The sequence below is a fragment of the Rhincodon typus genome, chromosome 14 (genome assembly GCF_021869965.1).
Source record: "Rhincodon typus isolate 14 chromosome 14, sRhiTyp1.1, whole genome shotgun sequence".
Lineage (NCBI taxonomy): Eukaryota > Metazoa > Chordata > Chondrichthyes > Orectolobiformes > Rhincodontidae > Rhincodon > Rhincodon typus.
In genome coordinates this window covers 35,394,991-35,422,287 of record NC_063345.1, presented here as the reverse complement: position 1 = coordinate 35,422,287, position 27,297 = coordinate 35,394,991, and the positions used below count along the sequence as shown (strand labels likewise).

The 27,297-nt window shown below is 38.2% G+C and overlaps 1 protein-coding gene across 1 annotated transcript; it reads right to left on the bottom strand.

Moving 5' to 3' along the window:
• Positions 1-1,107: 1,107 nt before the first annotated feature.
• On the bottom strand, positions 1,108-26,633 carry LOC109930703 (START domain-containing protein 10-like). The gene is made up of 6 exons (XM_020530170.2): positions 25,825-26,633; positions 10,961-11,108; positions 9,236-9,339; positions 6,520-6,637; positions 5,721-5,773; positions 1,108-5,344 (listed from the first exon to the last, which is right to left on the bottom strand). The coding sequence occupies exons 1-6, from the start codon at positions 26,128-26,130 to the stop codon at positions 5,111-5,113; spliced, it is 963 nt and encodes a 320-aa protein (XP_020385759.2). The 5' UTR covers positions 26,131-26,633; the 3' UTR covers positions 1,108-5,110.
• Between the last annotated feature and the right edge of the window lie 664 nt (positions 26,634-27,297).

Sequence of the window (27,297 nt, the reverse complement as noted above, 5' to 3'; positions counted from 1 at the left end):
CCTAACCAATTACAATTTCCAGTTGCCAAAAACTGTAAAAGTATTAGCTGTGAAACTTTACTCTTCAAAGAAAACAATAAAGGGAGTGCCTGAATTTATATTTTCCCTGAACAGGCACCAGAAGCCCTAATATGTCAAGATAAATGACTTAATCCAATTAATGTATCAAATATTTAAAGACATGCAGTGTGTTTGTAGGTGGTGTACAAACATGTCAGCATTGAATCCTTTTTGATCAGTTAGATACAGGATAAAGGTTTCTGTAAATGCGATCAATGTACCCTAATTGATATTTCAGGAAACAGTGCCCTACAGTGTACAGCAGTTTTTTTTTTAAAAAACCCAAAACAGACCACCTATTTAATCAGTTTTAATGAGCAATTAAAAAAGTAATCCTTAGTCAATAAAGCTAAAAAAAATTTGAAAAATCATGGGAACAGATATTTCTCTTTGTTCCTTCTAATAATGTTTAGGATGTGGCAATTGGGAAAAAGTACACTACCCACTTTCAAACATTTATTGTTTGGTTTTAAGTGTCTTTTTACTACTACAGATTAAATTTTTTGACAGAAGTCATGTATTAAACAAGGATACACAAATGCCAAGTGTGCTCTGCTAGCTTGTTCAAGTAATCACTTATTTGGTGATCAGAAACATCGGAGAATCTCTACAACTATGTTCTGTTACTTTGCAGAAAAGCCATGGAAACCCCAGGAGAATGGCATTGTCTATTCAGGAATTCTACCACTCTCCCAATGTTAAGTGAAAAAGTCTATGCTGACATACTGGGAGCCCTGGTTAGCTTTCCATTCTAACAGGACACTTAAGCTAAATGAGAGATCTGATCATTGACATACCCAAGATCTAAAAGCTATACTTTAAATTTATTTGTTCTCTGACAACCTACTCCTATAAATTCAAAAAACTCTATTACAACATCCACATATAGAACACTTGCCAGTCCCAGTTGTTAAATGGTAATTTTCATTTGCACAATTCAAATTGTCTTAAAGATTTGCTAAATACAGCTTTTGCTTAATCTCAGATATATTTGCATATACAGAAATTTAGCGGAGAGTTATGTAATGAAAGGAAACTGAAGCCAGATTTCTTGTCTGATAGTTGCAGATTTAATTCAAAGACTTTCTCAGACAGTAGCTACTGTTGTATGGATACAAATGACTTAGATAATCAGTGTCATATAATACAGAACAAAATACAGATGCATGTTAAAATATCTTGATACTGTGCAATTCTGTGCTGTATGTAATTGTTTCAGAGATAAAGTCTACATTAAAATAAATCTTGTCTCATTTGATTAAAAACATGAACTTCACATAAACAGGACAGCCAGAGGAACAACTAATTGAATTGAAAATAGCTTCCTTTTCTAGTTCAATGTTTTTGAAAAATCACCGTAATTGTTTTGTTTAAAAAAAACCAAATCAAAACGACATACGAGATACTAAGCACATCCAACAGGCAAATAATTCCTCTCTCAAAGTTGAATGAAATACAAAATTGCACTTAGGTCTTTCATCCATGAGATATCTTGAGTAGGCTGGGATGGGGTAGGAAAGAAGGAGCAAGGAGGGAACCTACTCTTTAAAAAGAAAAAAGGAAGTTTTAAACTTTTCAGCCAGTGTAACTCAGGTAGAGTTGATGAATAAGCAGAATAACATCTCTTAAATCAACCCATGATCAATCAGATGATGATTCAAGGATATAAAACTAACAGTATATGGATATTTTCACAGCTGAGTTAGCCATATAGGAGGGGGAGGATACACAAAATTTGGAAAGATTTGACAGCAATAACATGAAGATACAGATATTAGAACAACTTCCAAAGATTTGGCAATCCTCTAAATAAGACAGGGTACGAGTGAAGCCACATTCTGAATGTAAAAGTGCTTTAAAAAAAGAAATGACCCTAGGATTCATCCCTGAATTTTGGGATAGTATCTATGAGCTCCCTTTTGATTTATGGTGCAGGCAAGAGAAAAATACACATCATAAACATGCAAACACTGAAGATGTTTTTTTCCTCTGGTTTTTCCAAGTTTAAGAAAAACACAATGTAAGCATTAAATATGCTCCATTGAATGCAAGTTATGGGCTCAGCTTTCTACTTTAATATTTTTAATTAGCACACTCCTATCACATTTACAGGAGTTAGAAGCTAGGAAATTAACAAACATTTGGTAAATCAGTGGGGTAAACAAATATACTGGCAACACACCAGTATAATTGCTAAAATTTCAGGAAAACAATGAATGGGTGCGTGAAATTTTCACACTTGGCCCTTTGGTGATTAGAGTAACCTAGCATGGCAATCCCAAATTTTAGACTGGAAAGGTTCAGTTGAGCAATGGGTGACAGTGATTACCATGTCGTAACAATTTGAAGTGAACCTCACAAAGTTTGAGCAAGACATTGAATTGGCTTCAGCATAATTTTTGCTTTACATACAACAACCCTAACTGACAACACTGCAAAAACTACAGAAGTGACAATATTGTAAGGGTCAATCGATAGCTGAATTTCTTTAGAAAACGTTTCTACAGGACAAAAAGCCAGTGTATAACAGAGACAATGCATTCGTACCCAAAATGGCACCGAATGACTCAGCAGGAACAAGGATCTTTTCACAAAAATAGAACTTTTTTTCAGCCTGTTTGAAACATTTAGGGACCTCAAAACTAGCAGATGCATAAATAACATGAGGTGGATCCTTATCAACCACACATTACTCTCAATAAATACTCTCAAATTGTCATTTTTTGGATACAACCACTTATTGGTTATGAGGCAGGGCAGGGTATCCACTTTCCTATCATCAGTGCCTTATAATCAATCATTTGAGAGCTGTATTAGCATTACAGATTCCTAATAAGGAAATAAAAGGCAACGATATTTAGAAATAATGATTAGAACTGCATTGGCAGTTCTTTAGCAGAGACTATTTCATTGGCAAAACCAAGTTACTAAGCATATCTTTAAGTGTTTTCCGACTCATGCACCTACTAGAATTTTGAGGTCCCAAAATTCTCTGCAGTTATTTCAAAGTTGCTCATTTATTTTCAACAGTTACAAAAATCCACTTTACAAAATACCCCTAAATTCCAATTCCAAGATTTTGTTCTCAAAATATATCCTCTTCACTCACACTTAATTTATTTAATGCCAGTGCTTCTATTGCACTATAACATCTACATTGTCTGTATGATTACTGTAGGCACCTTTAGTTCTGTTGGACAATATTTTTTGAAGTTCAGGAAAGAAAATTAGGGTCCTGCCTTAATATTCCTTTGATTCACATTTAGAAGCAAGCATATTAAATTTATTGCTGTAAGGGTTCATTAACAAGCTGAAGAACAATATACTGATCTCTTAAGGCTATTGTAATTTTTGAACAAGTAGCTGTCCGTTCTTGCAAATATAAGATTGTAGAAAATATGATCCACAATCATGTCTCCTATTTTGAACATACTTCAATAGCAGTTAAACTTAGTTACTATTCAACTGACTAAAATGATTGCAGATTGACTTAACCATCAAGGTTTAAACAGTGAAACAATAAGCAGTTCCTTTCATGTCAGGAATCAAAAATAGTGCAGAGGTGTGTTCTAGGACAGTGTGTTTCAAGTACTGTTATATCTACTAACTGCTCAATTTTGAACAAAACTTAAACTCTGCTGCCAACATTATAAAACAAAGCATTTGGGTGCTGATTGGTTATAAGCTTCGCTATTAATAATTACTCATTTAGGTCTAACCAATTTAGATGTGAAACCAGCCTAAAACTTGCTAGAGAATTTTATTTACCTCATCTGTCCTATATTTACTGTGTATAACATGTACACAAGCCTGTATATGGGGCTACCCCAATTCCATCAAGACTGCAATTGATTGTTTTCCCAAGGTGATATGAAGGGCAACATAGGAAGTTTGTATTCATCAAAAACATTATCTTATTGCCAGTTGACATCCATTATGCATTTTTCCCCACTATTTTTCATTTCAACGTGCATGCCCTTGCTCAGTTGTACATCTGCTGCCGAGTCTCACATATTTAAATATTAACACTCCACTTCAGTCTTGATTCCCACTGCAAATTGTAAAATCTCTCTCATGCATTACCTTGCTGCACGCTCAGATTTTATTTTAAAAAAAGACAGTGAGAACCTGGTGTTAAAAAGGCAGGACTTGGGAAGGAATATTTCAATTTAAATATCAAACCATTAAAAAAAAAGGATCCTCAGACTTTGAAGGAATTGCTCTGCTAGGAGAGAAACAGACCCCCTTAATCCCCATGTTGAACACCAGACGCCCAAGTCTTTTAAATGAACTTTTTGTGGAAAAAAAACAAAGTTAAGTGAATGGTGACTATTAGCAAAGGTATCAATAACTAATCTTAGGATTAATATTTTCTTCACTTACTTTAACACAGTGTAGTGCAAAATTTAAAAATTGTGACCCTACAGAACACAAACAAGAACTTTCACTCCACTCAGTAGTTTAAAAAGAGTAGAGAATTACTGTTCATAAAAAAGAGCACGATGATCAGAACCTTATTACATGAGGAGATAAGATGCTCCAGTCTAAAACTGGGACAAGTAATTTTGTTTCAAAAATACTTAACTAAAACATTTTCAAAGTGACTTTGAAATCAATATCATATAATACTTGTACATACTCTTTCAAACCCTGTACACATGTAATTCAAGAGTCCTACAACCTCACTAAAAAGGAGAAATTTCAAAGAATCCTTTCACTACCCCAACATAACATTTCCGAAAGATGCATTCAAAACTAAATAAAATCACAGAAGTCATTTTCATGCTGTTCCTTCATTTTAACATGTCACTACTAGTATTAACCCTAGGGTGCACAGATATTTAATTTATTGCCTGAATGTCATTCTCTATATATAAACACACATTACCTTGGTTCAATGACAGTTTTCTCCCCAATCATTAATTCAATCCACAATTAAGAATTTTCCTCCCAAATTCCAAGAACTAATATGAACTCCTGCTGACTCCTCCGCAGCATCCCCAAACATCAAGGGCCTACAGCACCGCAAAAGAAACATTGCAACATGGTTTCAGTCTTTTAAGCCCTTAGTTCCACATTCTTCTTCATCACTACCATTGTTCTCTTCAGATAGGCCACTTTCATCAATATTTTCCAGTGAATCTGCATGCTGGATTGAAAGTTCAGAGAGGCTCATGGTTGGCAAGGTATTTTGTTCTGGGTAAAGCCAAGGTTTGAAGTCTGGCCTGTTCTTCTGTTTCCATTCAGGATACTTCAAACACACTTTATGGATTCTCTTCAGAACCTGAACCACACACAAATGCAGGCATATCAGCATCTGAATTACACAACATGTTGGTATTCTAGAAAATCCCCAGAACATGGTTAGAGTATTGGATGAAATAAAAAGCTTGCTAAACATTTCTGGCAGAAGAAAAGTTAGTATTGCACACCATTCCCAAAACAGGACAGCAATATATGTATTTAAAAAGTGATTGACAATAGCCTTTGTTATTTATTTCTTCATGGGAATAAAAGGAACAATATTTTAGTTTTAACAAGTATAATTTTTTTTTTTTAAAAATACTGCCATTTTCAATTCAACAGATCCAATTGTTTATTGAACATTGGTCTATAAAAATCAATCCAGGAACACAGTCTCCAAGGTGATTACTACTTACTTTCGGAGCAAGATACTGAGAAGCTTTGTTGACAACCCATTTTGGAAGAGACCCTGAAAGAACAATCCAGAATTATTCAATTGGTTGCAGGAACTATGAACAAAGCCCAAATGTTAAAGTGAGGGGTCAATAGATCCTTCAGAAAAACAAAAGTGAAAATACAGTTAAGGTGAAAACAAAATTGAATATTATAATTAACAGCAATGCCAATTAGACTGGGCAAAGGAGCTTTCTTTTCTCAGCTGAAACTATTAAAAATTTTTGATATGTAAAAATCATGATTTTTGGCTTAAATGGTTTGAACTAGGAACTATTGTTTAACTGCAATTCCAGTTGATACTGGAAGGTAAATCAATAAAAGGTTCCCGTTCTTAATCATTACTCAACTTTTAGAGTAAATGGAATTAGGTCTTGCTGTAATAAGCCCCTGACGCTTGTGAAATATGCTGCTAAAAATTCACATAGGCTCATACGCAATCATGAAGGATGAGCTAACTATACCCAATGAAAGAAATCGAGACTTGAAAACTGGATTAGACAGTGAGAAAGAGAAAAAAAAACCCAGCTCTAAAAGTAAAACGGGAGCAAGAATATGGTTCAGCCCTCAAACCTGTTCCACCAATTGATAAAATCATGGCTGGTGTGGTACAACATATCCATTTTGCAGTCCGATCTCCATATTCCTTGACATCCATAATCTAAAAATTTACCCATCTGTCTTGACTCAAATTAGTAAAAAAGTCAACATGTTTTGACATCCTAAGTTTCATACTGCAGTGTTACTGCTGTCAGTACTCACCTTTAGGATCTGCCTCAGCCATATACACAAGATTACAACTTTTGGACCCAGTAGGTAGGACTCGGTAACCTGTTAGAATGGACACAGCTCTGACTAGATCTTTCTGGGGAGGATATTTCTGTGAAAGGGAAGGGAACTGAGGTTGAGAATGCTGGTCTTTGGTAACTGAAACTTAGCACAGACAAAAGCAAATGTTAACATCCATAGGTGAAACCAGACCATATGCATGCTTTCATGCAAAATCTGTAAATACTAATTACCTTCCACTTATTTATTCAATTTATTGGATTAGACATACCCTTTGAAAAAAAAACAAAAATGCAATATTACAGTTGTTGTTTAGGATGTTAGCCCTAAAATTCTGTGCAGTAGTAACATTTCACTTCTGCAGTCATCCTCATTTTCAGAGCTACTGACTTAAGGAATAGAGCCATCGACATGCACGGCAAGGAAACAGACCCTTCAGTCCAACTTATTCATGCCTACCAGATATCCTAAATATATCTGTCCCATTTGCCAGCATTTGGCCCATTTCCCTCTAAACCCTTCCTATCCATATACCCACCCAGATGCCTTCTAACTGTTGTAATTGTTCCAGCCTCCACCACTTCCTCTGGTAGCTCATTCCATACATCCACCACCCTGTGCGAAAATGTTGCCGCTTCGGTTTCTTTTAAATCTTTCCCCTCTCACCTTAAACCTATGCCCTCTAGTTTTGGACTCCCCCACCCCAGGGAAAAGACGTTGTCTATTTACCCTATCCATGTCCCTTGTGATTTTATAAACCTCTATAAAAGGTCACACCACAGCCTCCAACACTCCAGGGAAAATAGCCCTAGCCTATTCAGCCTCTCCTACAGCTCAAACCCTCCAAACCTGGCAACCTACTATCGCTCAACATCCTTGTAAATCTTTAAATGAACCCTCAAATGATGTCATTAATTTCTTCAAGACTTCTCTAACTGCTATCTTTCCTTACTTTCCAAAACCTCAAGACTTTGTTTTTTGACAGTACCTTCCTTTAATCACCTCCCCAAATTCCTATTTAAACATTGTTTTAATGATCTGTCTGTAAAGCACCTTTTGATATCGAATTAAGGATTGAATAATGAGTCTTTTTTTTCACCTCATTATCACAATGGAGAAAGTACACTTAGCATACAGGTAAATAAATGTCAGGTTCACCCTTCAATTTGTACAATTAACTGGTAGACAGTGCAGCATTAGGGCAACTCTAACGTGGCTCACTATTCAACCTCAGGAGCACTGTTTCCACTATTTTAAAAGCATTACACGTGATTTGGAAAAAGAAATCAAAACCTAATTACCAATTTGAGACCCATTATTTTTAAATGTCAAGAAAACTACACTGGCATCCTAAATGGCAACCAATCATTTAAAAACCCCTAGAATACTTTCACAATGTCAGACATTAAACACCTAATGCAGAAGCAAAATACTATGCATGTTAGAAATGTAGAAAATGCTCAACAGATCTGTGGCAAGAGATAAACAGAGTTAATTTTCAAGTTTGTGACCTTTCATTGAAATGTTCTGACAAAAGATTACAGTCCTGGAACTTCGAATGAGATTTGCCAAGGCAGCAGGAATCCTGCTATTTTCTGGGGCTACCTCTCTTTGGCAATTAGTAGAAACTGGAGAAACTTTTTAAACAGGCAAGAGGTGATTAAGTGGTTGCCACAGGGAGCTGCCCACAAGAGTTACTGGTGTAAACAGAGGGCTAACAGCACCACAACCAGGAGCACTTGATGATATTGGAACTATATCTGAATGAAGAGCGCACACATTGATATGCCCCTCAGAACCAGGCATTGGAAGCATGCTAGAAGGTCATTACACACAGTACGAATGCTAGAGTCATCTTTCTGTCTTTGTATATAGAGGAGTATACAACCCCTCCACCTCTCCCATTGAATCCAGTGAAAAGCTCAGGTTTTCCAACAAAGTGGAGATTACCCCCTCTCAATTAGCCAATTAAGTAGGCCAATTGAGTTGAGGTGAACCATTTGCCACCTGTCCTGTTCCTGGCAAATTGGTCTGGTATCAAAGTCTTCAGGCATATGCCACACCATTTTGTCAGCCTCTCCACATCAAAACCCCCAAACCCAAATGCCTCAAATTCAATGATTCACTTCATTTTTTCCTGTCTGCCCAGACGCTGCCAGATCTGTTGAGTATTTCAGTAGTTTGTGTTTTCATTACCAAAACACAAGACTCCTCTAAAAAAGTTTAAGTTACTGATGCCTGAACTATAAAATCAGGGCATGTTCAAGGTTCTTCTACATTCCATTGGTGCAGCTGATCCCAAGTGTGCTGCCAATTGCATTTTCAGTATAAACAGCAAAGACCAATATCCACAAATTTGCTGTTAAACCTCCCTGCTCTAAGAAATGAAATGCTAGTAGCTTTGAGCATTTGCACTATTGGGGTTAAAATGTAGCACTCTCTCAGGTCAGCATCAACCACCAAATCTAAGACAGGCACATTATATTATAATGTCAGATCTCCAGCATCCACAGAACTTTGCTTTTATACTTCATATTGATGCTGCTTTACCAAACTGCAACAAATTCTTAAGCAATAGGATGCTCTTGTTTCAGTATGATGTTATATCAAGATCCTTGTTGCTATATGCAGTTCTTTTCCCTTCATTTGTGGAACATATTGGAGACAGATAACTTTGAAACATACTTACAGGGTGTTTCACTGAGTAGTTGATAATCATGTAATCATTATCCGTGACCAGCCATGATCTCAAAATAACCACATCCCTGTCTTTTAGGGGTCTTGGACATTTCCCTACGAGGAAGGCAGCAAAATGTCATAAAGAGCTGAACTTTTTTTTTTAAAAAAAAACAAAGCACAGTATTTCATATCATACATCATCCCTGATCAAAACAGCATCTAGCAGCCTACTCTTGTGGAAATCTGTTAATATCATACAATACTACCATAGTTAGTTGGCTGTAATTTCATTTTTGGACTCAGTTGGGGAGGAGAGGGGAGGCATTGGGTACACAAAGGCATCCCCTGGCAACAAGGATTACCTCCAAAGTATTACCAATGCTGCCTAATGACCTCCTATTACACCTTAATTGCTTGACATAACCAGGAGCCAAGGCCCAAAGCAGGGTGTGAATTTATATTCAAAACTGACAAATCTTGTGAAACACTGAGAAAAATCTATCAACTCAGTGCTCTGTCCTATCTCCCTGATCAAGTAGATAGTAAAAATCCCATGACTGTAGCTGAAGAGCAACTTTTTAAACTAGCCAACATACTTTTCTCAATGAACACCAGCAAAAAAAAAGCTAAATGATTAATCAGTTGCTAATTCAACATGATTTCCACTTTTCACTACATAATAATTACATTTTAAACTCATTTTTGAATACAGCATTGAGACACTTTGAGAACATTAGTACTTGTATAAATAAAAGATTTCTTTAAAAAAAATTAGGTACTATGTCCATTGATGGTGAGATAGCTAAATTTCCACAAGCCACATCCCTTCCAAACACCTCAGTAGCATAGTTAACATTGATAACGCCTACTGGGTAAGGCCTATGGCAGATCCAAGCCACATTGATGCAATTAAGAAAACCTCTTAATAGGTCAGTTTACTCTCAGAGACCCTCAAGTCTTGTCACATGTAACAAGCAGTACTGTCAAAAAACAATAAAACAGATGATCCTAATGCTTTCTCTACACCCACCCCAAATGGGTGATTCTTCAGTCATCCTTTTAAAAAAAAAGGAGACTACATTCCAAGAATGCAGTTCACTACTACAGCCCCTCCAAGCTGGAATTGGCACAGATTTATCAAGGCCATATAAGCTTCTGTAGCCTACCCTAACATTCAATAATTCATCTGCATACTACAGTTCAATAAGCACCAACTTCCTTTTTGACATTTTTTGAGAGAATGGACAGTGAATCCTGACAAGTTATTCAACAAAGAGCATTAAGTCTATCCTCAATTAACATCCAAGCACTTGCCAGGATGACTCATCATGTAGTAAACTTCTCCCTTCAATCCAGTAGCACAAGGACAAATTAGCAACCCCACTGAGGGAATATAACCAGCCTTCTGGTCTGTAGAGTTTAATTCTATAGGGATTCACTTTGCCAACTGCATCTCAACATCTCTGTATAGAAACTGACATGAGCAAACCAAGACAGCAAGACTCATTTGTCTGAAACTCAGAAACTGACATGACAAATAGGCATTTCAAGGGCTTCTATAATATCTCCCAGTAAGATGATCTTCTGGATATTAGTTAAACATTACCCAAGGGGTTATCAGAATATAGTGAGTCATATGTACATCTAGCTGTAATTTCAACAATTGCCGATTCACTTCTTGGAGAAGCAGCACATAATCACCAAATAAGTTTGTGAATTCTTTGAATAAACTTACATGAATAATACCCGACATCTGCATTCGCCGTGAGCCGTGCAATGTCAAAAGTCTTGATGACCTGCTTATCCCACTTGAGGCGGTATTCGTTATCATGTAGCACATCATACACAGTCTCTGCAGAAGTGTCTTTAAGTTGAATTCTACACTGAAACAGGAAGAGGAATGAGTTGTTAAAGTCTCATAGGATAATTCTTTTTATGATTGTGATTAAGAGAAGATAATACACCAGCACTCTTAACACACTGTGGCACCAACATAAACCACTCCCTAAATGAAATTCTTGGAGCACTGTGCTCTTAATGTCTGGTATAACACCTGGAGAGGTTGCTGAATATTTCCAGGAAAATGAGCAAGAGAAAGTGGAACAGAAAAAAAAAGTGAATTTGAATTCTGAATATGTATGTGCAGGGTAAACAGAAAGAGAAAAAGCTGCAAAACTTGAGCAGTAGTTCCTTAACATTTAATTTTTCTTCTGACATCATATTTCTGTAATTTCTAAGAGGCTATTGCTAACCAAGTCACATTCAGGACCTTAACTTTAGATCAACTGCAATTGCAAATAAATCACTCAATGTATCAAAGGCAAGATATTGGACTTTTTAAAAACCGAAGATTAAACTCTAAAAATTACTTCTGACAGATGACATAGATAGGACTGCAAGAAGATATATACTCAGACATACTTCACAGAAACTGCTCCTTTCCCCAAAACCCTTAAAGATTCAGATTTTCATTATTTTTATGTAACAGCTTGACATGTTATCACACTGTGGCCATTACATCGCGAGGCGAGATTTGAACTCAGATCTTCTGGCCCAGTGATAGGGAAACTACCATTACACCACAGGACCCTTAGGTTCAGATTTCATTTCAACTTTTGACAGAGGGTTCATCAGACACCTTCATTTTCTGATCACATTATTTTCTATACAACAAGGTTTCACTTCCCTGTTCATTACAGCAGACTTATGACTAGCACTTGCCCTGTTAACAACTCATGCCAGCAATTATCAGATCCTTTTCTATGTCAGGACAGGAAAAAAGCAGAAATGACATTCGTTTAACTCACTTAGGTATTTTGCAGAGCAATTACCTATGTTTTGTCTGCAAAACTGACCCCGAGCTTCTAGTTGCCTGCCACTTCAAACACACCAACATACTCTTGCCAACATCTGTCTCAGGTTTGCTGAAATCCTCTAGTGAAGCTCAGCACAAGCTGGAAGAACAACACCTCTTTCTGTTTGGTGACCCTGCAGCCTTCAGGACTTGATATCAAGTTCACTAAATTTATGCTTCGGCACCTTCTCCCAACCTCCCCACATTAGGCCTTATCATCACAGTCTGCTACCACAAACAACCTATTGTCAGCCACTTATGGTTCCCATTAGCAGCTACTGATTCTCCCAGAGTGACCTCTACCCACTCCTTTGTGTTTCTCTCCCTCTCACTGGGCTGCATCTCCACTTATCGTTTACTACTACTCCTCCTCCTCGGTCCCCATCCCAAACCTTCTCTAATATATACCAATTCTTTTCCCCCAGTTCTGAAGAAGGGTCGCTGGACCTGAAATGTTAACGTTGGTTCCTCCCCACAGATGCTACCAGACCTGCCGAGTTGTTTGAGCAATTTTGCTTTTTGATTTCCAACACCTGCAGTTCCTTGGTATTTTTGTTTAACTCACCGATAAGAACAAAAAGGGTGTGGAAATGATCAGTTTTCTGCTGATGTACTGCAGGTTTGACAGAAGTTCAAAAAATAGTTGGTTTTCAATGCTGTGAAGGTTTGATTTTATTGAAGAAAGGGGTCAGAAAGTTATTTGGAATAGTGAGATCAAGACAGCCGTTCCAAGAAGTGTGGCTTAAACTAAATGACTCACAGACTGCCTATGAGTAATGGCTGTTTATGGTTTACTTAAGCTTTTATGTCCTACAAAATGAGGTCAGGAGTCAGAAGCAGGTGACAGTTCAGCAGTTTAAAAAACTCTACTAGCAAATGTCCTCCTTCAGGGCTTAAATGTAGCCAAAGCTAAGAGTTTATTTCTTGGAATTCAGCAAGAAAAGCCAGCAATTTAGCCTTTCAAATCTTTCCTTGAAAGACAAAAAAACCCATTCCAGATATACAGCTAGTAAATCTTCTCTGAACTTGGTGTCTTGGTGAAGAGAATTTAATGGAGAGAATCATGTCCAATGAATGTGCAGAAAGCCACAAAAAGAAAATGCTTGCAACTTCATCAGTTGGGATAATTAGTAAAGTTAATAGGATGTTATCACTCATCACAAGAGGAATTGGATGCAAAAGTAAGGAGGTTATACTTCAGGTATACAGGTTGCTGACTGAGATTGCATCTGGAGTACAGTGTACAGTATTGGACACATTGTTTAAGGATATAAAAGTACTGGAGGCAGTTCAGAGAAGATTTACTATACATAAGGAATGGGGGCTCTGTCTTACAAGGAAAGGTTTGATTGGCTAATCTTATATCTACTGGAGCCTAGAAGACAGAGGTGACTTGCCTAAAACATACAAGTTAGAGCATTCTCAAGAGGATTGAGGAGAAGAGGATGTTTTTTAATCTTAAAAGAAACTAAGATTAGGGGACACAAGTTAAAACAGTGATTTAGCTCTTTTTCTCTCAAGAGGATGGTTAGTGTTCGGAATTCTCTAGAAGGTGGCAGAAGCAGAATCTTTGAATTTTTTAAGGCAGAGGTGGATAGATCCTTGTTTAACAAGAGAGTGAAAAGTTATTGGTGTAGGTGGAACATGGATTGACATTCAATCAGATCAGTCATGATAACACTGACTAGTGCAACAGACTTTGGGGGCTGATTTGCCTACTCCAGCTCTTGAATGTACATATAAAACGTACAAATTAAGACAGCAAATAAAAAGCAAGAAGCAGCTGAGCAGCATAGCAGTAAGATGAGTGGAAACCAAGTGGTGACAGAAAGAGAGAACATATTAAAATAAAAGGTTCTTCAGGTAGAAGTGTTAAGGTTCAAAAAGAAGGTATAGAAACTAGCATAAGGGCACTTTACTTGAACACTCATACCATTCATAAAAAGTTAGATGTACAGCATAGCAACAGACTCTGCGGTCCAGCTTGTCCATGCCAACCAGATATCGTAAACTAATCTTGTCCCATTTGCCAGCATTTGGCCCATATCCCTCTTTAACCCTTCCTACCCAAATACCCATCCAGATGCCTTCTAACTGTTGTAATTGTACCAGCCGCTACTGTTTCCTCTGGCAGCTCATTCTATACATGCACCGCCCTCTGTGTGAAAAAGTTGCCCCGCACGTTCCTTTTAACTATTTCCCCTCTCACCTTAAACCTATGCCCTCTAGTTTTGGACTCCCCTACCCCAAGGAAAAAGACCTTGGCTATTCACCATATCCATGCCCCTCATGATTTTATGAGCTTCTTTAAGATCACCCCTCAGCCTCCAATGCTCCAGGGAAAATAGCCCCATCCCACTCAACTTCTCCTTATAGCTCAAACCCTCAAAACCTGGCAAGATCCTTGTAAATCTTCTCAAACATTTCAGGTTTAAACAACATCCTTCCCATAGTAGGGTGACCAGAATTGGACACTGTATTCCAAAGGCAGCTGAACCAATGTATCTGTAATGTTTATAAAATCATGAGGGGCATGGATAGCGTGATTAGCCAAGGTCTTTTCCACAGGGTAGGGGAGTCCAAAACTAGAGGGCATAGGTTTAAGCTGAGAGGGGAAAGATTTTAAAAGGGACCCAAGAGACAATGTTTTCACGCAGAGGGTGGTCCATGTATGGAAATGACACTAAGTGGTGGAAGCTGGTAAATTACAACATTTAAAAAGGCATCTGGATGAGTATATGAATAGAAAGGGTGCTAGTGAGGCCATACCTGGAATACTGTGTAGTTTTGGTCTCCTTATTTGCAAAAGGATGTACTGGCACAGGAAGGGGTGCCAAGGAGGTTCACTAGGTGGATTCTGGAGTCGAGAGGGTTGGTTTAATGAGGAGAGATTGAGTAGCCTGGGAACCATACTTTTGGAATTTAGAAGAATGATGGGGTTCTTATTGAAACATAAGAAATTATGAAGTGAATAGATATGAGAGAAACAGGGAGGTTGTTTCCACTGGTGGGTGAAACTAGAACTAGGGGGCATAGCCTCAAAATAAGGGGGAGCAGATTTAGGACTGAGGTGAGGAGGATCTTTTCTCCCAAATCTGTGGAATTCCCTGCACAGTGAAGCAGTTGAGGCTACCTTGGTGAATGCTTTTAAGGCAAAAATAGCTAGATTTTTGAACAGTAATGAATTAAGAGTTATGTTGAGCAGGCAGGTAAGTGGAGCAGAGTCCACAAAAAGATCAGCTATGATCTTACTGAACGGCAGAGCAGGCTCAACAGGCCAGATGACCTACTCCTCCTATTTCTTAGGTTTGTTTATTAAAAGTACACTGACAGCCTCATGTGAAAATGTTCAGTGACTGACCACAGAAACCAAATTGTAAAAATAAGACTGTCAAGCCAGGTTTCACTCTGGAATCAATATTAGCATCAACTGGGATCACAACACTGGGAAAACTATTCTTTTTTAATCTTAAAAGCTATGAGCTTTGTATATTAGATAAGGACTATCTGTATCTTAAAAAGTGAATTCCATTTCTATTTACAACCAATGCTGGTTCTAGACTATTTTCGTAAACTAGCATCATGTCAAGCCAAATGCTGTCATCATTCTGGAGGATACATATTTCACTGTTCACTCACTATCGAAACCCTAATGAGATAATTCTACCAAATCAATGTTAACCAAATTTAATTGCAAATTCTAATGACTACATGCAATGACTCAGCAGGTACACATTAGCTGACAGAAGATGGGGCATAGAATCTCAGAAAATGGACAGTTTAGAGCAGCTAATTTCATTTTCACATGCATGCCTCTTAACTTGCTCACAACGTTTGCAAGTTAAATGAACAACAAACAAGCAAGCAAACAAACAAAAAAGTACCAAAGTTCTCTAATAGGGGAGGTTTATAAACGATTTATTCCTTTGGGAAAATTAAAACTTTGTGATTAGCAATGAGACACACATGGGGATAACTTTGCCCTTTTCACACAAAAGTAAGTTCTCATTCTCTGAGATTAATTCCTTCCTATCTATTCTCTGTAGACATGTTTGTGCTCAGCCAGACTCCACTGTGTTGTGGGTTTTAAATCTTAGCAACAAAAATGTCAAATAGATTTTATCACCAAGTCATCTTTTAACTGAAGCCATGAAAAGGGAGAAAGGCCAACTGAAAAAGCTAAAACTTTGTACAACAATCTTATAATTTACATAGTGCTTTTAACATATGAAAACATATGTCCATAACCCCATCATCACAGCCCTATCTGACATGAAGTTAAACTCGAAATGTTGGTACACTAAAACCTTGAACTAAAATTTCCTCATTTGAAATCCATCACCCCCAAGAGTATTCAGTCTCTGAAAGATCAGTCATCTTTTCTATTAAATCTACCACTAAAACCATGATTTACACCTTAATTATCCTCATGTATTAACTGCTACTGTAATTTCTTGGCCAATGTACCTCCCACAGTCATTGCTAAGAAGAACTAGTTATTTGTCTAATGCTGTTCATGCAACATTGCTGTCTTTAAGTTAAAATCAGCATATTTGCTTATGTTTATAAAGGAATGGAGTAGCTGTAAACCACATTGCTAAGTCCAGGAGATTTTTAAGATGCTATGAAATGTAGCTCCATTTCTTTCTCGTCTGCAATAACCTCCACATTCCTGTAGCCACTGAAGCTTTACCAAGTTTTGGTGGCTTCTCAAGTCTTTTAAAAAAAAAACCACCCAGGATTCTTACCACTTTAAATCCCTACATGGCCTTCCCTGCCCCTCCTTCTCCACAGGCTCTATTTCCCTCATCTAACATCTGTCTACTTATTGTTTAATGTTTCTTTGACTTCTGTAAGGAGACTAATTTATTCTCATCCTCTGGAAGTGTTCCCTCAATGCTTCCATACGATCAGCTCCTCCCTTAGGTTCACTAAATCCCCGTTCTAGGCCTGTGCTTTTTCTCCTCCTTGCTTCGTACCACCTTCATGAATTTCTACTCATCACTCTGCTCTCCAATCTTTCTGCACAAAATACATACAATATAAATGTAACTTGTACAGTTGCTTCCATAGTTAGTTTGAATTTCGTCCATAAAAAGTTGAATCGTCAGACTTAAGTAGATCTTTAGAACAAATTGGATCATTTTTAAGTATTGTGTGTTGGTGACAGTGATGCAAATTATACAGCAGAGACAGGTAAATCTGTACTGGCCATCCTTTGTAAAGCTTTGGTTTGTCAGAACTTCATTTCATTGCTGAATTGCAGGATTAAATCCTTAGAACGCTAGTTTAAAAACTGGAATACTATGTAATATTGGGATTCCATAATCCTAGGATGTTGCTATGTCAGGAAAAATGGGAATAAATGAAACAAGGACAATTCCAGCCACCAAGTGTGATCCAGTACTGAAATTGAAGGAAGAAGCAACATATGATCTCTGCATCTAAAATGGCAACATCATTGTGTAAACAGACCATGTGAGACAGTCAAATGGATCTTGCTGACAGACATGTAAAATTAGCAATTCTCAAATGAAATTTGACAAAATCACAGCATTTTTACACCAAAAAGATCTTTTATCTTCCCATCCCTGTGATATTACAAATGAAACTACATGGCACCAAACCCAGGCTTCATCCCAGAAAAGTCAAAACACATAGGACAGTATGAAACTAATTGCACTCAAGATACCATTACTGTAATAACAGAATGGTTGTTCAACTCAGACAGATCTTTATAGAGTAAAAACAAATCTACCAGGATCCTACAGATAGTGAGCCAGGGCAGTGAAGGAGAAAAACTTCAAAGCCTAATCTTGACTGTACAAGATACTGATGGAAAGATAAAGCCTTATTATGCCTTTAATTTAGCTTACTCTCATTTCCAGTCACATCAAGACGGAGCAGTTACTAGCAATTTGTTCAAGAGCCGAGGTTTAAAACAAAACTGAAGAAAATATAAAGCTGAATAAATCTCCAGGACCTGATCTAATGTATCCCAGAACGTTGTGGGACCCTTTGCAGAAATATTTGCAACATCTATAACTACAAGGTGCCTGATGACTGGAGGGTAGCTAATGCTACTTTTGTTTAAGAAAGGTTGTAAGGAGAAAACAGGAAACTACAGACCTGTGAATCGGACTTCGGTTGTGGGTAAATTGTTGGATGTGATTATAAAAGATAGGATTTGTGGACATTTAGAGAGGCAAAAATTGATTACAGATAGTTGGGATGGTTTTGTGCAAGGAAAACCATGTCTCAAACTTGATTGCGTTTTTTTGAAAAAGTTACCGAAAAGACTGAGGAGGGCAGAGCAGTTCTGAGGAAGGGTCACCAGACCTAAAACGTTAACTGTTTTCTCCTTCACAGATGCTGCCAGACCTGCTGAGCTTTTCCAGCAACTTTGTTTTTGTTCCAGAGCAGTAGACGTTGTTTACTTGGACTTTAGTAAAACCTTCAACAAGGTTGCATATGATAGACTAATTAGTAAAGTTAGGTCACATGGGGTTCAGGGTGAGCTTGCCAATTGGATACATAATTGTCTTAATGGCAGTAGACAGAGGGTTGCTTTTCAGACTGGAGGCCTGTCACCAGCAGTGTTCCACAGGGATCAGTTCTGGGTCCTTTATTTGTCATTTATATAAATGGTTTGGATGAGAATATATAAGTCATGGTTAGCAAGTTTGCAGACGACACCAAAATTGGTGGCATAGTAGACAGTGAAGAGGGTTTTCTAAGATTACAAAAGGATCTGATCAACTGGGTCAATGAGCTGAAAAATGACAGATGGAGTCCAATACAAACAAGGGTAGGGCTTATACAATTAATGGCAGGGCATTGGGTAGTGTTGTAGAACAGAGGGACCTAGGGGTGCAGGTACATAATTCTTTGAAGTTCGCATCACATATAGACAGATGGTTAAAAGGGCATTTGGCATGCTTGCCTTCATTGCTCAGGTCTTGGAGTATAAGAGTTGTGAAGTCATGTTGAGGTTGTACAGGACATCGGTGAGGCCTCTTCTGGAATACTGTGTCCACTTCTGGTCACCCAGCTTTAGGAAGGATATTAAGCTGGAGAGGGTTCAGAGTGGATTTACCAGAATGTTGCCAGATATGGAAAATTTGAGTTATAAAGAAAAGTTGGATAGGTTGGGACTTTTGTCACTGGAGCATAGAGGCGACCTCAGAGGTCTATGAAATAATGAGGGGTATAGAAGGAGTCAATGGTAGTTGTCTTTTTCCCAGGATGGGGGATTTCAAAAGCAGGGGGTGCAATTTTAAGGTGTGAGGAGAAAGATTTAAAAAAAAAGACACAGGGAAACTATTTTTTTTAAAACAGAGGGTGGATCACGTGTGGAATGAGCTTCTTGAGGAAGTGGTGGTATGTGGGTACAACTACAATGTTTAAAAGACATTCGGATAAGTATGTGAATAGGAAAGGTTTGGAGGGATATGGGTCAGGAGCAGGCAGGTGGGACTAGTTTAGATTGGGATTATGTTCAGCATGGACTGGTTGGACCGAAGGGTCGGTTTTTGTGCTGTATGACTCCAAGACTCAAAGCATAACTTCACCTATGTTCTACAGTCTTTGGGTTGCTTTGCCACTGATTAAATACTCTGATAAAACCTAAACATCAATCTCTCTGTTGCAGCAAGATGCAAAACAACCCTAAGTCCAACCTCTAACTGCGCTTTGGTTAGATAACTATTTGAATGGGTCTAGTGCCAAGTTAACAGGACACTAACTCAAGCATCTTCTGAAATCAGGAGAATGCAGCTTCTCTACATAATGTGAAAACCACCATTCCACAGGCCAGATATTTTGGTCAAGGAGGGAATCTGGCCAATTTAGAATACATCTGTTTACTAGTTACTAGTTATCATGTAGATTGACTACACATCCAATCTAGATAAGCTACTGTACATTCTTGTTCACATTCCCCTCAAATCTTGATTTCTTTAAATGATAAATGGACTAGGTTTTTGGTCTGGAACCAGCTAACCAATTGAGTGCAACAAGCATCATTTGAAAAACATTTACAGATTACACAAAATTGGTCATGTCATAAATAGAATGAGGAGAATTCATTCTGCTGAAATTAGCAAACCTATAGCAGATTAAATTTAATGCAGAGGTGTTGATTGTTTAGATTGATTCATGGAAAAAAAGAAAGATGAAGAGAAACAAAAAAGGGTATAATATTAAAAGGGAATGTAGGAACAGAGTGACCAGAAAGTTCACATGTATCAATCTTTGATGACGTGGAACAAATTGATAGGACTATTACAAAAGCATCCAGGAACCTCAGGGTTCTTCTCCCCAAAGATGGAAAAGGTTAAGGGGATTTTTACTCAGGGTTTCCATGTTGTACGGTTTTGTTTTTAAACAAGATTCTATAATGAATTATAATCTGGAAAACAATCTGAAAAGAGTGTGGTGAGAACAGCTTTGACAGAACCATTCAAATACAAAGTCAAATGTATACTTGAAGAGGAAGAATTTTCAAGGTCTTGGGGAAACAATGGGAGAGATATTAATTGGATAGGGATTTCAAAGAGCCTGCACAGACATGACAGCTGAAATGGCCTCCTTCAGTGCTGTATAATTCTATGATCTTGTTTAAAAAAACCAGATCTAGTTTTTTTTTTTTAAAAAATGAAATATAGCAGTGGTAGAACTTTTGCCACATTAGGTAAAACTGAACTCTAAAGTAAATTACACCTTGTGAAGCACTTCTTGACACATTTTGACATGTAGAAAGCGTATATAAATAAAATTTTTTTCCTTCCTAATCACATTGTACTTTTTTTAAAGAAGGCATTACCAGTTAAAGTGCATATGTGTAAATAACATAACCTGAATTTAAAATGTATAAATCAGGGCATAGTTTCATTCAAACAGTGAAATCTGGAGCAATACTGATGACTTTGTTTGGTATGAAAACATTTTCATGTGACTTCATAGTTCTTTTCTTCCCACACAGATTACAAACTGTGATAAAGATGGAGCAAATGTTCTGTTCAATTATTCCTAACACACGCAAATCTAATCTAGACCTTCTTAATTACATAATCAGATGATGGCATAAAGATGCTTATGTGCGTGTCTATCACTGTTCCCCACCACAGACAGAAACATCTACAATAGCATAGCAATTGTTACTGGAACAGTAATCTAGAAGCTTGGTATAAAGATTGAGAGAATTTAAAACCCAGCTGGTAGAAGCGAAATTTAAATTCAGTTAAACAGAACTGAAAAAGTACTGTAAAACTGACTGTAAAACTCAGATTTTCATAATCATCTATATAGTTCCCAAAGAAGTATTTTAGGGAGGGTAGTCTGATGTCCTTAGGCAGTCTGGTCTATTATATGGCTGCAGACATACAGCAATGTGCTTGACTTTTAACTGCTTTTTGAATGGCCTACCAAGTCATCAAGTTGTAGGTTCTCATTGTGGTTTTGATGCAAGAATAAAATTGGATAAAGTAGCAATATAAAATCAGAGGACCATACACAGCAGACTCTTCACTAACATTTGGGATTTGTCCAAATTTTGGCAGTCGAGAAACAATCCACTACGTATAGTTTTTGCACAGGACTTTCAACTAACAGGATATACACTTCCAGAACAATTCCTGGGTATGTTCTGTTCCACAATCAGGACAGTCTACCAGAGACAGCAGCTCAGTCAGTGAGGATGGAATGCCTGTCAACATCAATTTTCCTGCTCCTCTGCAGCCTGGCCTGCTGTGTTCCTCCAGCTGCACACTTATCTTGGACTCCAGCATCTGCAGTTCTTACTATCTCTGAGTGAGTTATATTTCATACCAAGGTACTTTTTCTTTGGTGGGGTGTAGTGCACAAGTATTTTTGCATAATAGCATGCACTTTGATCTTGCAGCTATGCAGCTTAGACGGAACAGTGTATTTTTACTCTGAAGCCAAGTTTGAAGCAAAGAAGTGTCCTGATTTCCACTGAATCAGAGATAGTAGGAATTGCAGATGCTGGAGAATCCGAGACAACAAGGTGCAGAGCTGGATGAACACAGCAGGCTACCTATGATGCTGCTTAGCCTGCTGTGTTCATCCAGCTCTGCACCTTGTTCCTGATTTCCACAATTGCCTTCCCTCATTGCTGAATCAACCTTCTTTCTGAAGTCCACAGAGGCCGATATTCTGTCACCAAGTCACTCTTTATTCATACGTAGAGAGTCCTTGACACTGATCCAGCTCCCTCAGAGCCAGCTCTCAGTGAGGAAGACCTCTGACACTCCTGTTTATATCTGTGAGCCAGAGCTCCCTGACTGGACCAGATTAACAGCCCCAAACAGGGCAGACCTTGTACAATCATTACACTTTTACATTGAACTGGAAGTGGCTAGGGCACTTTAGGGGAGGGATTTGGTCCTCCAGTGGTATCAATACTGATTGAGCAACCAGAATCTCAAAAAAGGAAACAACTGGCAGCTTGGGCCTAGGACTGATGGTGAGGGAAAAATAAAAAAAAAAAACCTCAATTTACCAGTCACAAATGACTTTGATCACTATTCACAGGTGTGATTCCTGCTCTGTTCTTGTACAGGATAAGTCCTATCTTCATACTGAGGACACCACCACTGGGTGACACTTGCATTCTGGACTCTAAAATTTAGAACAAATCTAAATGAAGTGCGGCAAGACATAAAAGCAGCATCTTGCATAAGCTACGCAATGGAATAGTGCATAAATCATCCTGTTTTTACTATATATAAAATCAGGTAAATTCTTGAAAATATGTGCATGACACCACAGTGGCCAGTGTTCCAGGTAAGCAGTAAAAAAAACAAAAGCGCAGTATTACATAGATCCATGAACTTTACATTTCCATTATTTCTTAGAGATGGTGATGACTGGCATGAATCTGTCCAGGCTGCCCCATGTCAAAATAAACTCTGGACTTGATAAATATTGCACCCCAGCACGAGAATAACTTTCTGCATTAAATCAGAAATTGATTTTCTTGAGTTTGTAAAATTTAAGTAACACTGCCTCGTGTCTGTATTCAAATAAGTGACTATGAATTATTAACTTACAGCAATGTTTTTGGACAGCAACTCCTCAGTTTAAAAACTGTTTCATTGTCATATAGATAACTTCTATAAACATTTATCCTGCTCTATGTATCGTAGTTCCATAAGCTCACCCAAAAAGCTCCTTAAAGTACAAGTGATATTAAAAGATATGCAGAGGATTTTAGAAAAGTCAGTTTACAGTTATAACTTAATCTGAAAATTTATTAAAAGAGACCAGATCATTTTACATAAAACGCACATGACTGCTTTATCACAGTTAGCTGTCTGATACAAGCAGATGATGAATTTAATAGAGTCAGAGTCACATCATGGAAACAGATCTTTCTGTCCAACTCATCAACGCTGACTAGGTATCCCAAACTTAACTAATCCCATTTGCCTGCATTTGGCACGTAACCCTCTAAACCTTTCCTATTCACATACCTGTCCAAATGTCTTTCAAGTGTTGTAATTGTACTCACCTCTACCACTTCCTGTGGCAGCTCATTCCATCCACACACCACAGTCTGCATGAAAACGTTGCCCCTCAGGTCCCTTTCAAATCTTTTCACCTCTCACCTTAAACATATGCCATCTAGTTTTGGTCTCCCCTACCCATGGAAAAAGACCTTGGCTGTTCACCTTATTATGCCCCTCATGGTTTTATAAACCTCTAAAAAGGTCACCACTCAACTTCCTACACTCTGGGGGGGGGGGGGAAAAGAGAGTCTCAGTGTATCCAACCTCTCCTTGTAACTCAAGCCCTCCAGTCCTGGCAATATCCTTAAAAATTTTTCCTGCACCCTTTCTAGTTTAAGAACATCCTTTCTATAAAGAGGGTGACCAGAATTGTACATAGTATTCCAAAAGTGGCCTCACCAATGTTTTGTACAGCCACTACATTCCAACTCCTATACTCAACACTCTGATCAATGAAAGCAAGCATGCCAAATGCCTTCCTCACCACCCTGTCTTGCTAAAGCTTTTCATTTATCCACCTTGCTAACCTTGCTGTAACACATGTAACTGAGGCATTACAAATGGATTCCATACAGAAGAACCTGGGGAGGTTAAAAAAAAAAAAAAAACACCTTTCTTGCAAGTAGTGGCCAACTTCAGAACATGCTTTGGTGATTCTACCACCTTTGTCATTGATTTAAGATTAAAGCATCCATCCCATCACATGGCTGTCGCTTCAGAAATAAATAAAACGTTGCTAATATAGCCTAGTGAAATAGGAACTTGAGGGGAAAGATAGATAAAAAGGCAAAGCTCATATTGCAGCACAATGTGGAATTTCAGAGATGTGCCACATCAAACTACTTATAAGTATTATAGCAGATATGTTCAATGGCAAGCTCTGAAAATTCCTATAATTAAGATATTCCTATTCCTTAGATTGCTACTAATAATTATATAGTTGCCAAAGTCTTTATCATTTAAATTCTACACCTTCAAAAGACACTTAATACTAGTTAATATCATGGAAGATATCAGTATACTCTGCAATTTCATATTAGCATTGTCAGTAGGTTTAGAGTATTGAAATCAGCATGCTTAAAATAAAAAGAAAGTCACTAAATCTTTACCATTTGATTTGCAGTAACTTACTTTTGCATATTTTAATGTAACAACACAAAGACACCTTATTGATAGCAGATTCAAGGATAGTCTACCAGTACTTTCTGTTCGTTAGGACCCCAATTTGGGGCCAATAACATTCAAATCCTTTGCACGTTTTTCCTTTGCTATAAATAACATCATGCTCCCTTCTTGATAACAACTATATTTTGTTTATAAATAACAAAACCACAATTAAAATGTGTCCTTGGTAATATAGTATCAGACACCTGATTTATTGTTCATCCCTACTGTTTTAATAAAAGTGATAGTCAGCTATTTCCATGAACCACTGCAAACCTTGTAGTGATGCTACTCCTACAAATGACACTGGGTGTTAGATAAGAGGTGCACCAGAAAGTGAGAATTAAAAAGATGGAAATGTGCAGTCCGTCCATCTTGAGAACAGATGGGTTTGCATTCTGGATGAAGAATTTGCAACTGGGATCTTAGTCCCCTTTTTACAAACCATTTCAAACAAAAATCTTAGATCCTATTGCACGGTTTCAATTGCATTTGTCCTTTTCATCTCTTCTATCCCTCTAGATATGTTTGCCAGTCTCTTCTGGATTTCTGAACCATCTCCCCCTTCTATCACTGCTAGACTTTTCAGTAACTATTATTTGTTTAGCTTTGGCTCAGTTGTATTCCCATCAGTATGTAAAGATTGGATATAGACTTAGATATAAAATAGGCCAATGCTGATGGATTCCTGCGTTGTTCGAGGTGCCCTCTTTTGGATGACGTGTTAAATTGTCCTTCCAAAGATCCCATGACACTATTCAAAGAGTAGGGGAGTTGGCTTGGTGTTCAGGCTAACATTTGTCCCACAGTGTAATCAAACAGATGATCTTTTCACTTGTCTCTCTTTGCAGAGTTACGTTTCCACACATTACACCAGCGAGTATTCTGTAAACGAACTTCATTACTCATGGGGCGGTGTGGTCTTTATGGCGGTGATAAGTAATGACGACTTCTTTCTTTTCTCATTATTTCCCCATTCCCCAGGGCAACCCACGTTGACCCCCAATGTTCCCAGTCCCTGTCAATCCCCTGCCCCGTTGTTTCTTTTACCTTGATCCTATGGACGGCTTTGCCCTCAGTCGCGGCCTGCACCCAGACGCCTATCTCCAGTTTACTGTATTTCTGCTGCCAGCCCTGCTCCGATTCACAGCGCTGTCTGAACGAGGCGAACGCCAAGTCATCGGGGATCTGCACGGCGTCGCGCTCAGCCGACATGGGGCTGGAGGAGTGACAGCTCGAACAGTGCCTCAGTACACCTCCGAAGCGTATTTCAGCCCCGAGACCCAAGCGATCGCTCCAACACCAAATGTCCCGCCCCGACCTGCAGCTACAGGTGACGTTTCCACATCTCCCCATTGGTCGGTCAATCTTTCACTCAGAAGCGACACCTGTGCTCGTTCGGAGAGTCTTCCGAGTTCACAGCAACAAACAACAGGAGCTGCAAATCCTGTAAAGCCCCTGTTCCCCATAGCAGGAGCTCATTGTTTCTTTGATGCTTACAGAAAATCTGCCTTGTGAACTCTAATTAGATGCCCGTTTCAAATGTCGATCAAAACCTTTTTGATATGGCTCGATAGTTTATTTTCGAGTAGTTTAAAGTCATATTCTAGGTTTAACCTTTTCCACGTTATTGGACTGACTTTCACGGTTGAAAAGCTTGAATCTTCCCTCATGCCTCCTGCCTGCACCAGGATTGGCATATTACGCACAGTTCAGAATCCCATGGAAAACAGCATCGGGGAATATATTGGATGTGGGCGTTGCTTTTGTTTACCGCTCACTAAACGTAGAATATAACAAGATTGAAAGGCTCAGTAACGAATATAGTCCCATAATAAACAGTTGTGAGTAGTAAATAGTCCTCCATTTTAATTGATAGCTTTTGGTGTCGAGTTTGTAGTTTTAAAGATGTCCAGGCGATTGCACATCGTTGAGTGCAACTGAAACTCCCTGAGAGTGGACAACTGCACATCGGCTGCCATTTAGTTTGAGCTAAAGGTGGCAAATCTGTTTTAGAATTACTTGCTTAAGCCTGCTATGCATTATAATAATCGGATACTTAACTGGATGCAAGTTGTGTTATCAGACAGATGTTTTTTGTTTGAAAAATTAAGTTCTGCAACTAATCCCTTAAAGTGGTGTGGGAATCACGTGCAAGACCTACATTTTTGGCTTGGCTCTAATTGACCTTGAGAAGATAATGATAAGCTGTTTTCTTGAACTGCTATTATTTATCTCGTGTACACTTTTTACAGAAGGCAGCTCCAGGATTTTGATGCATTGATAATAAAGGAATGGTGGGTGATACACTCCAAGTCAGACTTGTGTGGAGAATCAAGAGTTGTAGGGAAAAGGCAAGAAACTGGACATGAAGAATGATCAACCATGATCCTATTGAATGGTGGAGCAAGCTCAAGGGGCTGAATGCCCTACTCTTGTTCCTGTTCCTTACGGTTTTATTGATGTGTGCAATGTAGAGAATCTTGCAGTTATTGGTGTTCCTATGTGTCTGTTGCTTGTGTT

Coding starts and splice junctions, on each gene's coding strand:
- LOC109930703 (XM_020530170.2), bottom strand. CDS start 26,130: ATGGGGAGATGTGGAAACGTCACCTGTAGCTGCAGGTCGGGGCGGGAC. Junction 11,109..25,824: donor AAGCCGTCCATAGGATCAAG/GTAAAAGAAACA, acceptor TTCCTGTTTCAG/TGTAGAATTCAACTTAAAGA. Junction 9,340..10,960: donor AGATGTCGGGTATTATTCAT/GTAAGTTTATTC, acceptor CCTTCCTCGTAG/GGAAATGTCCAAGACCCCTA.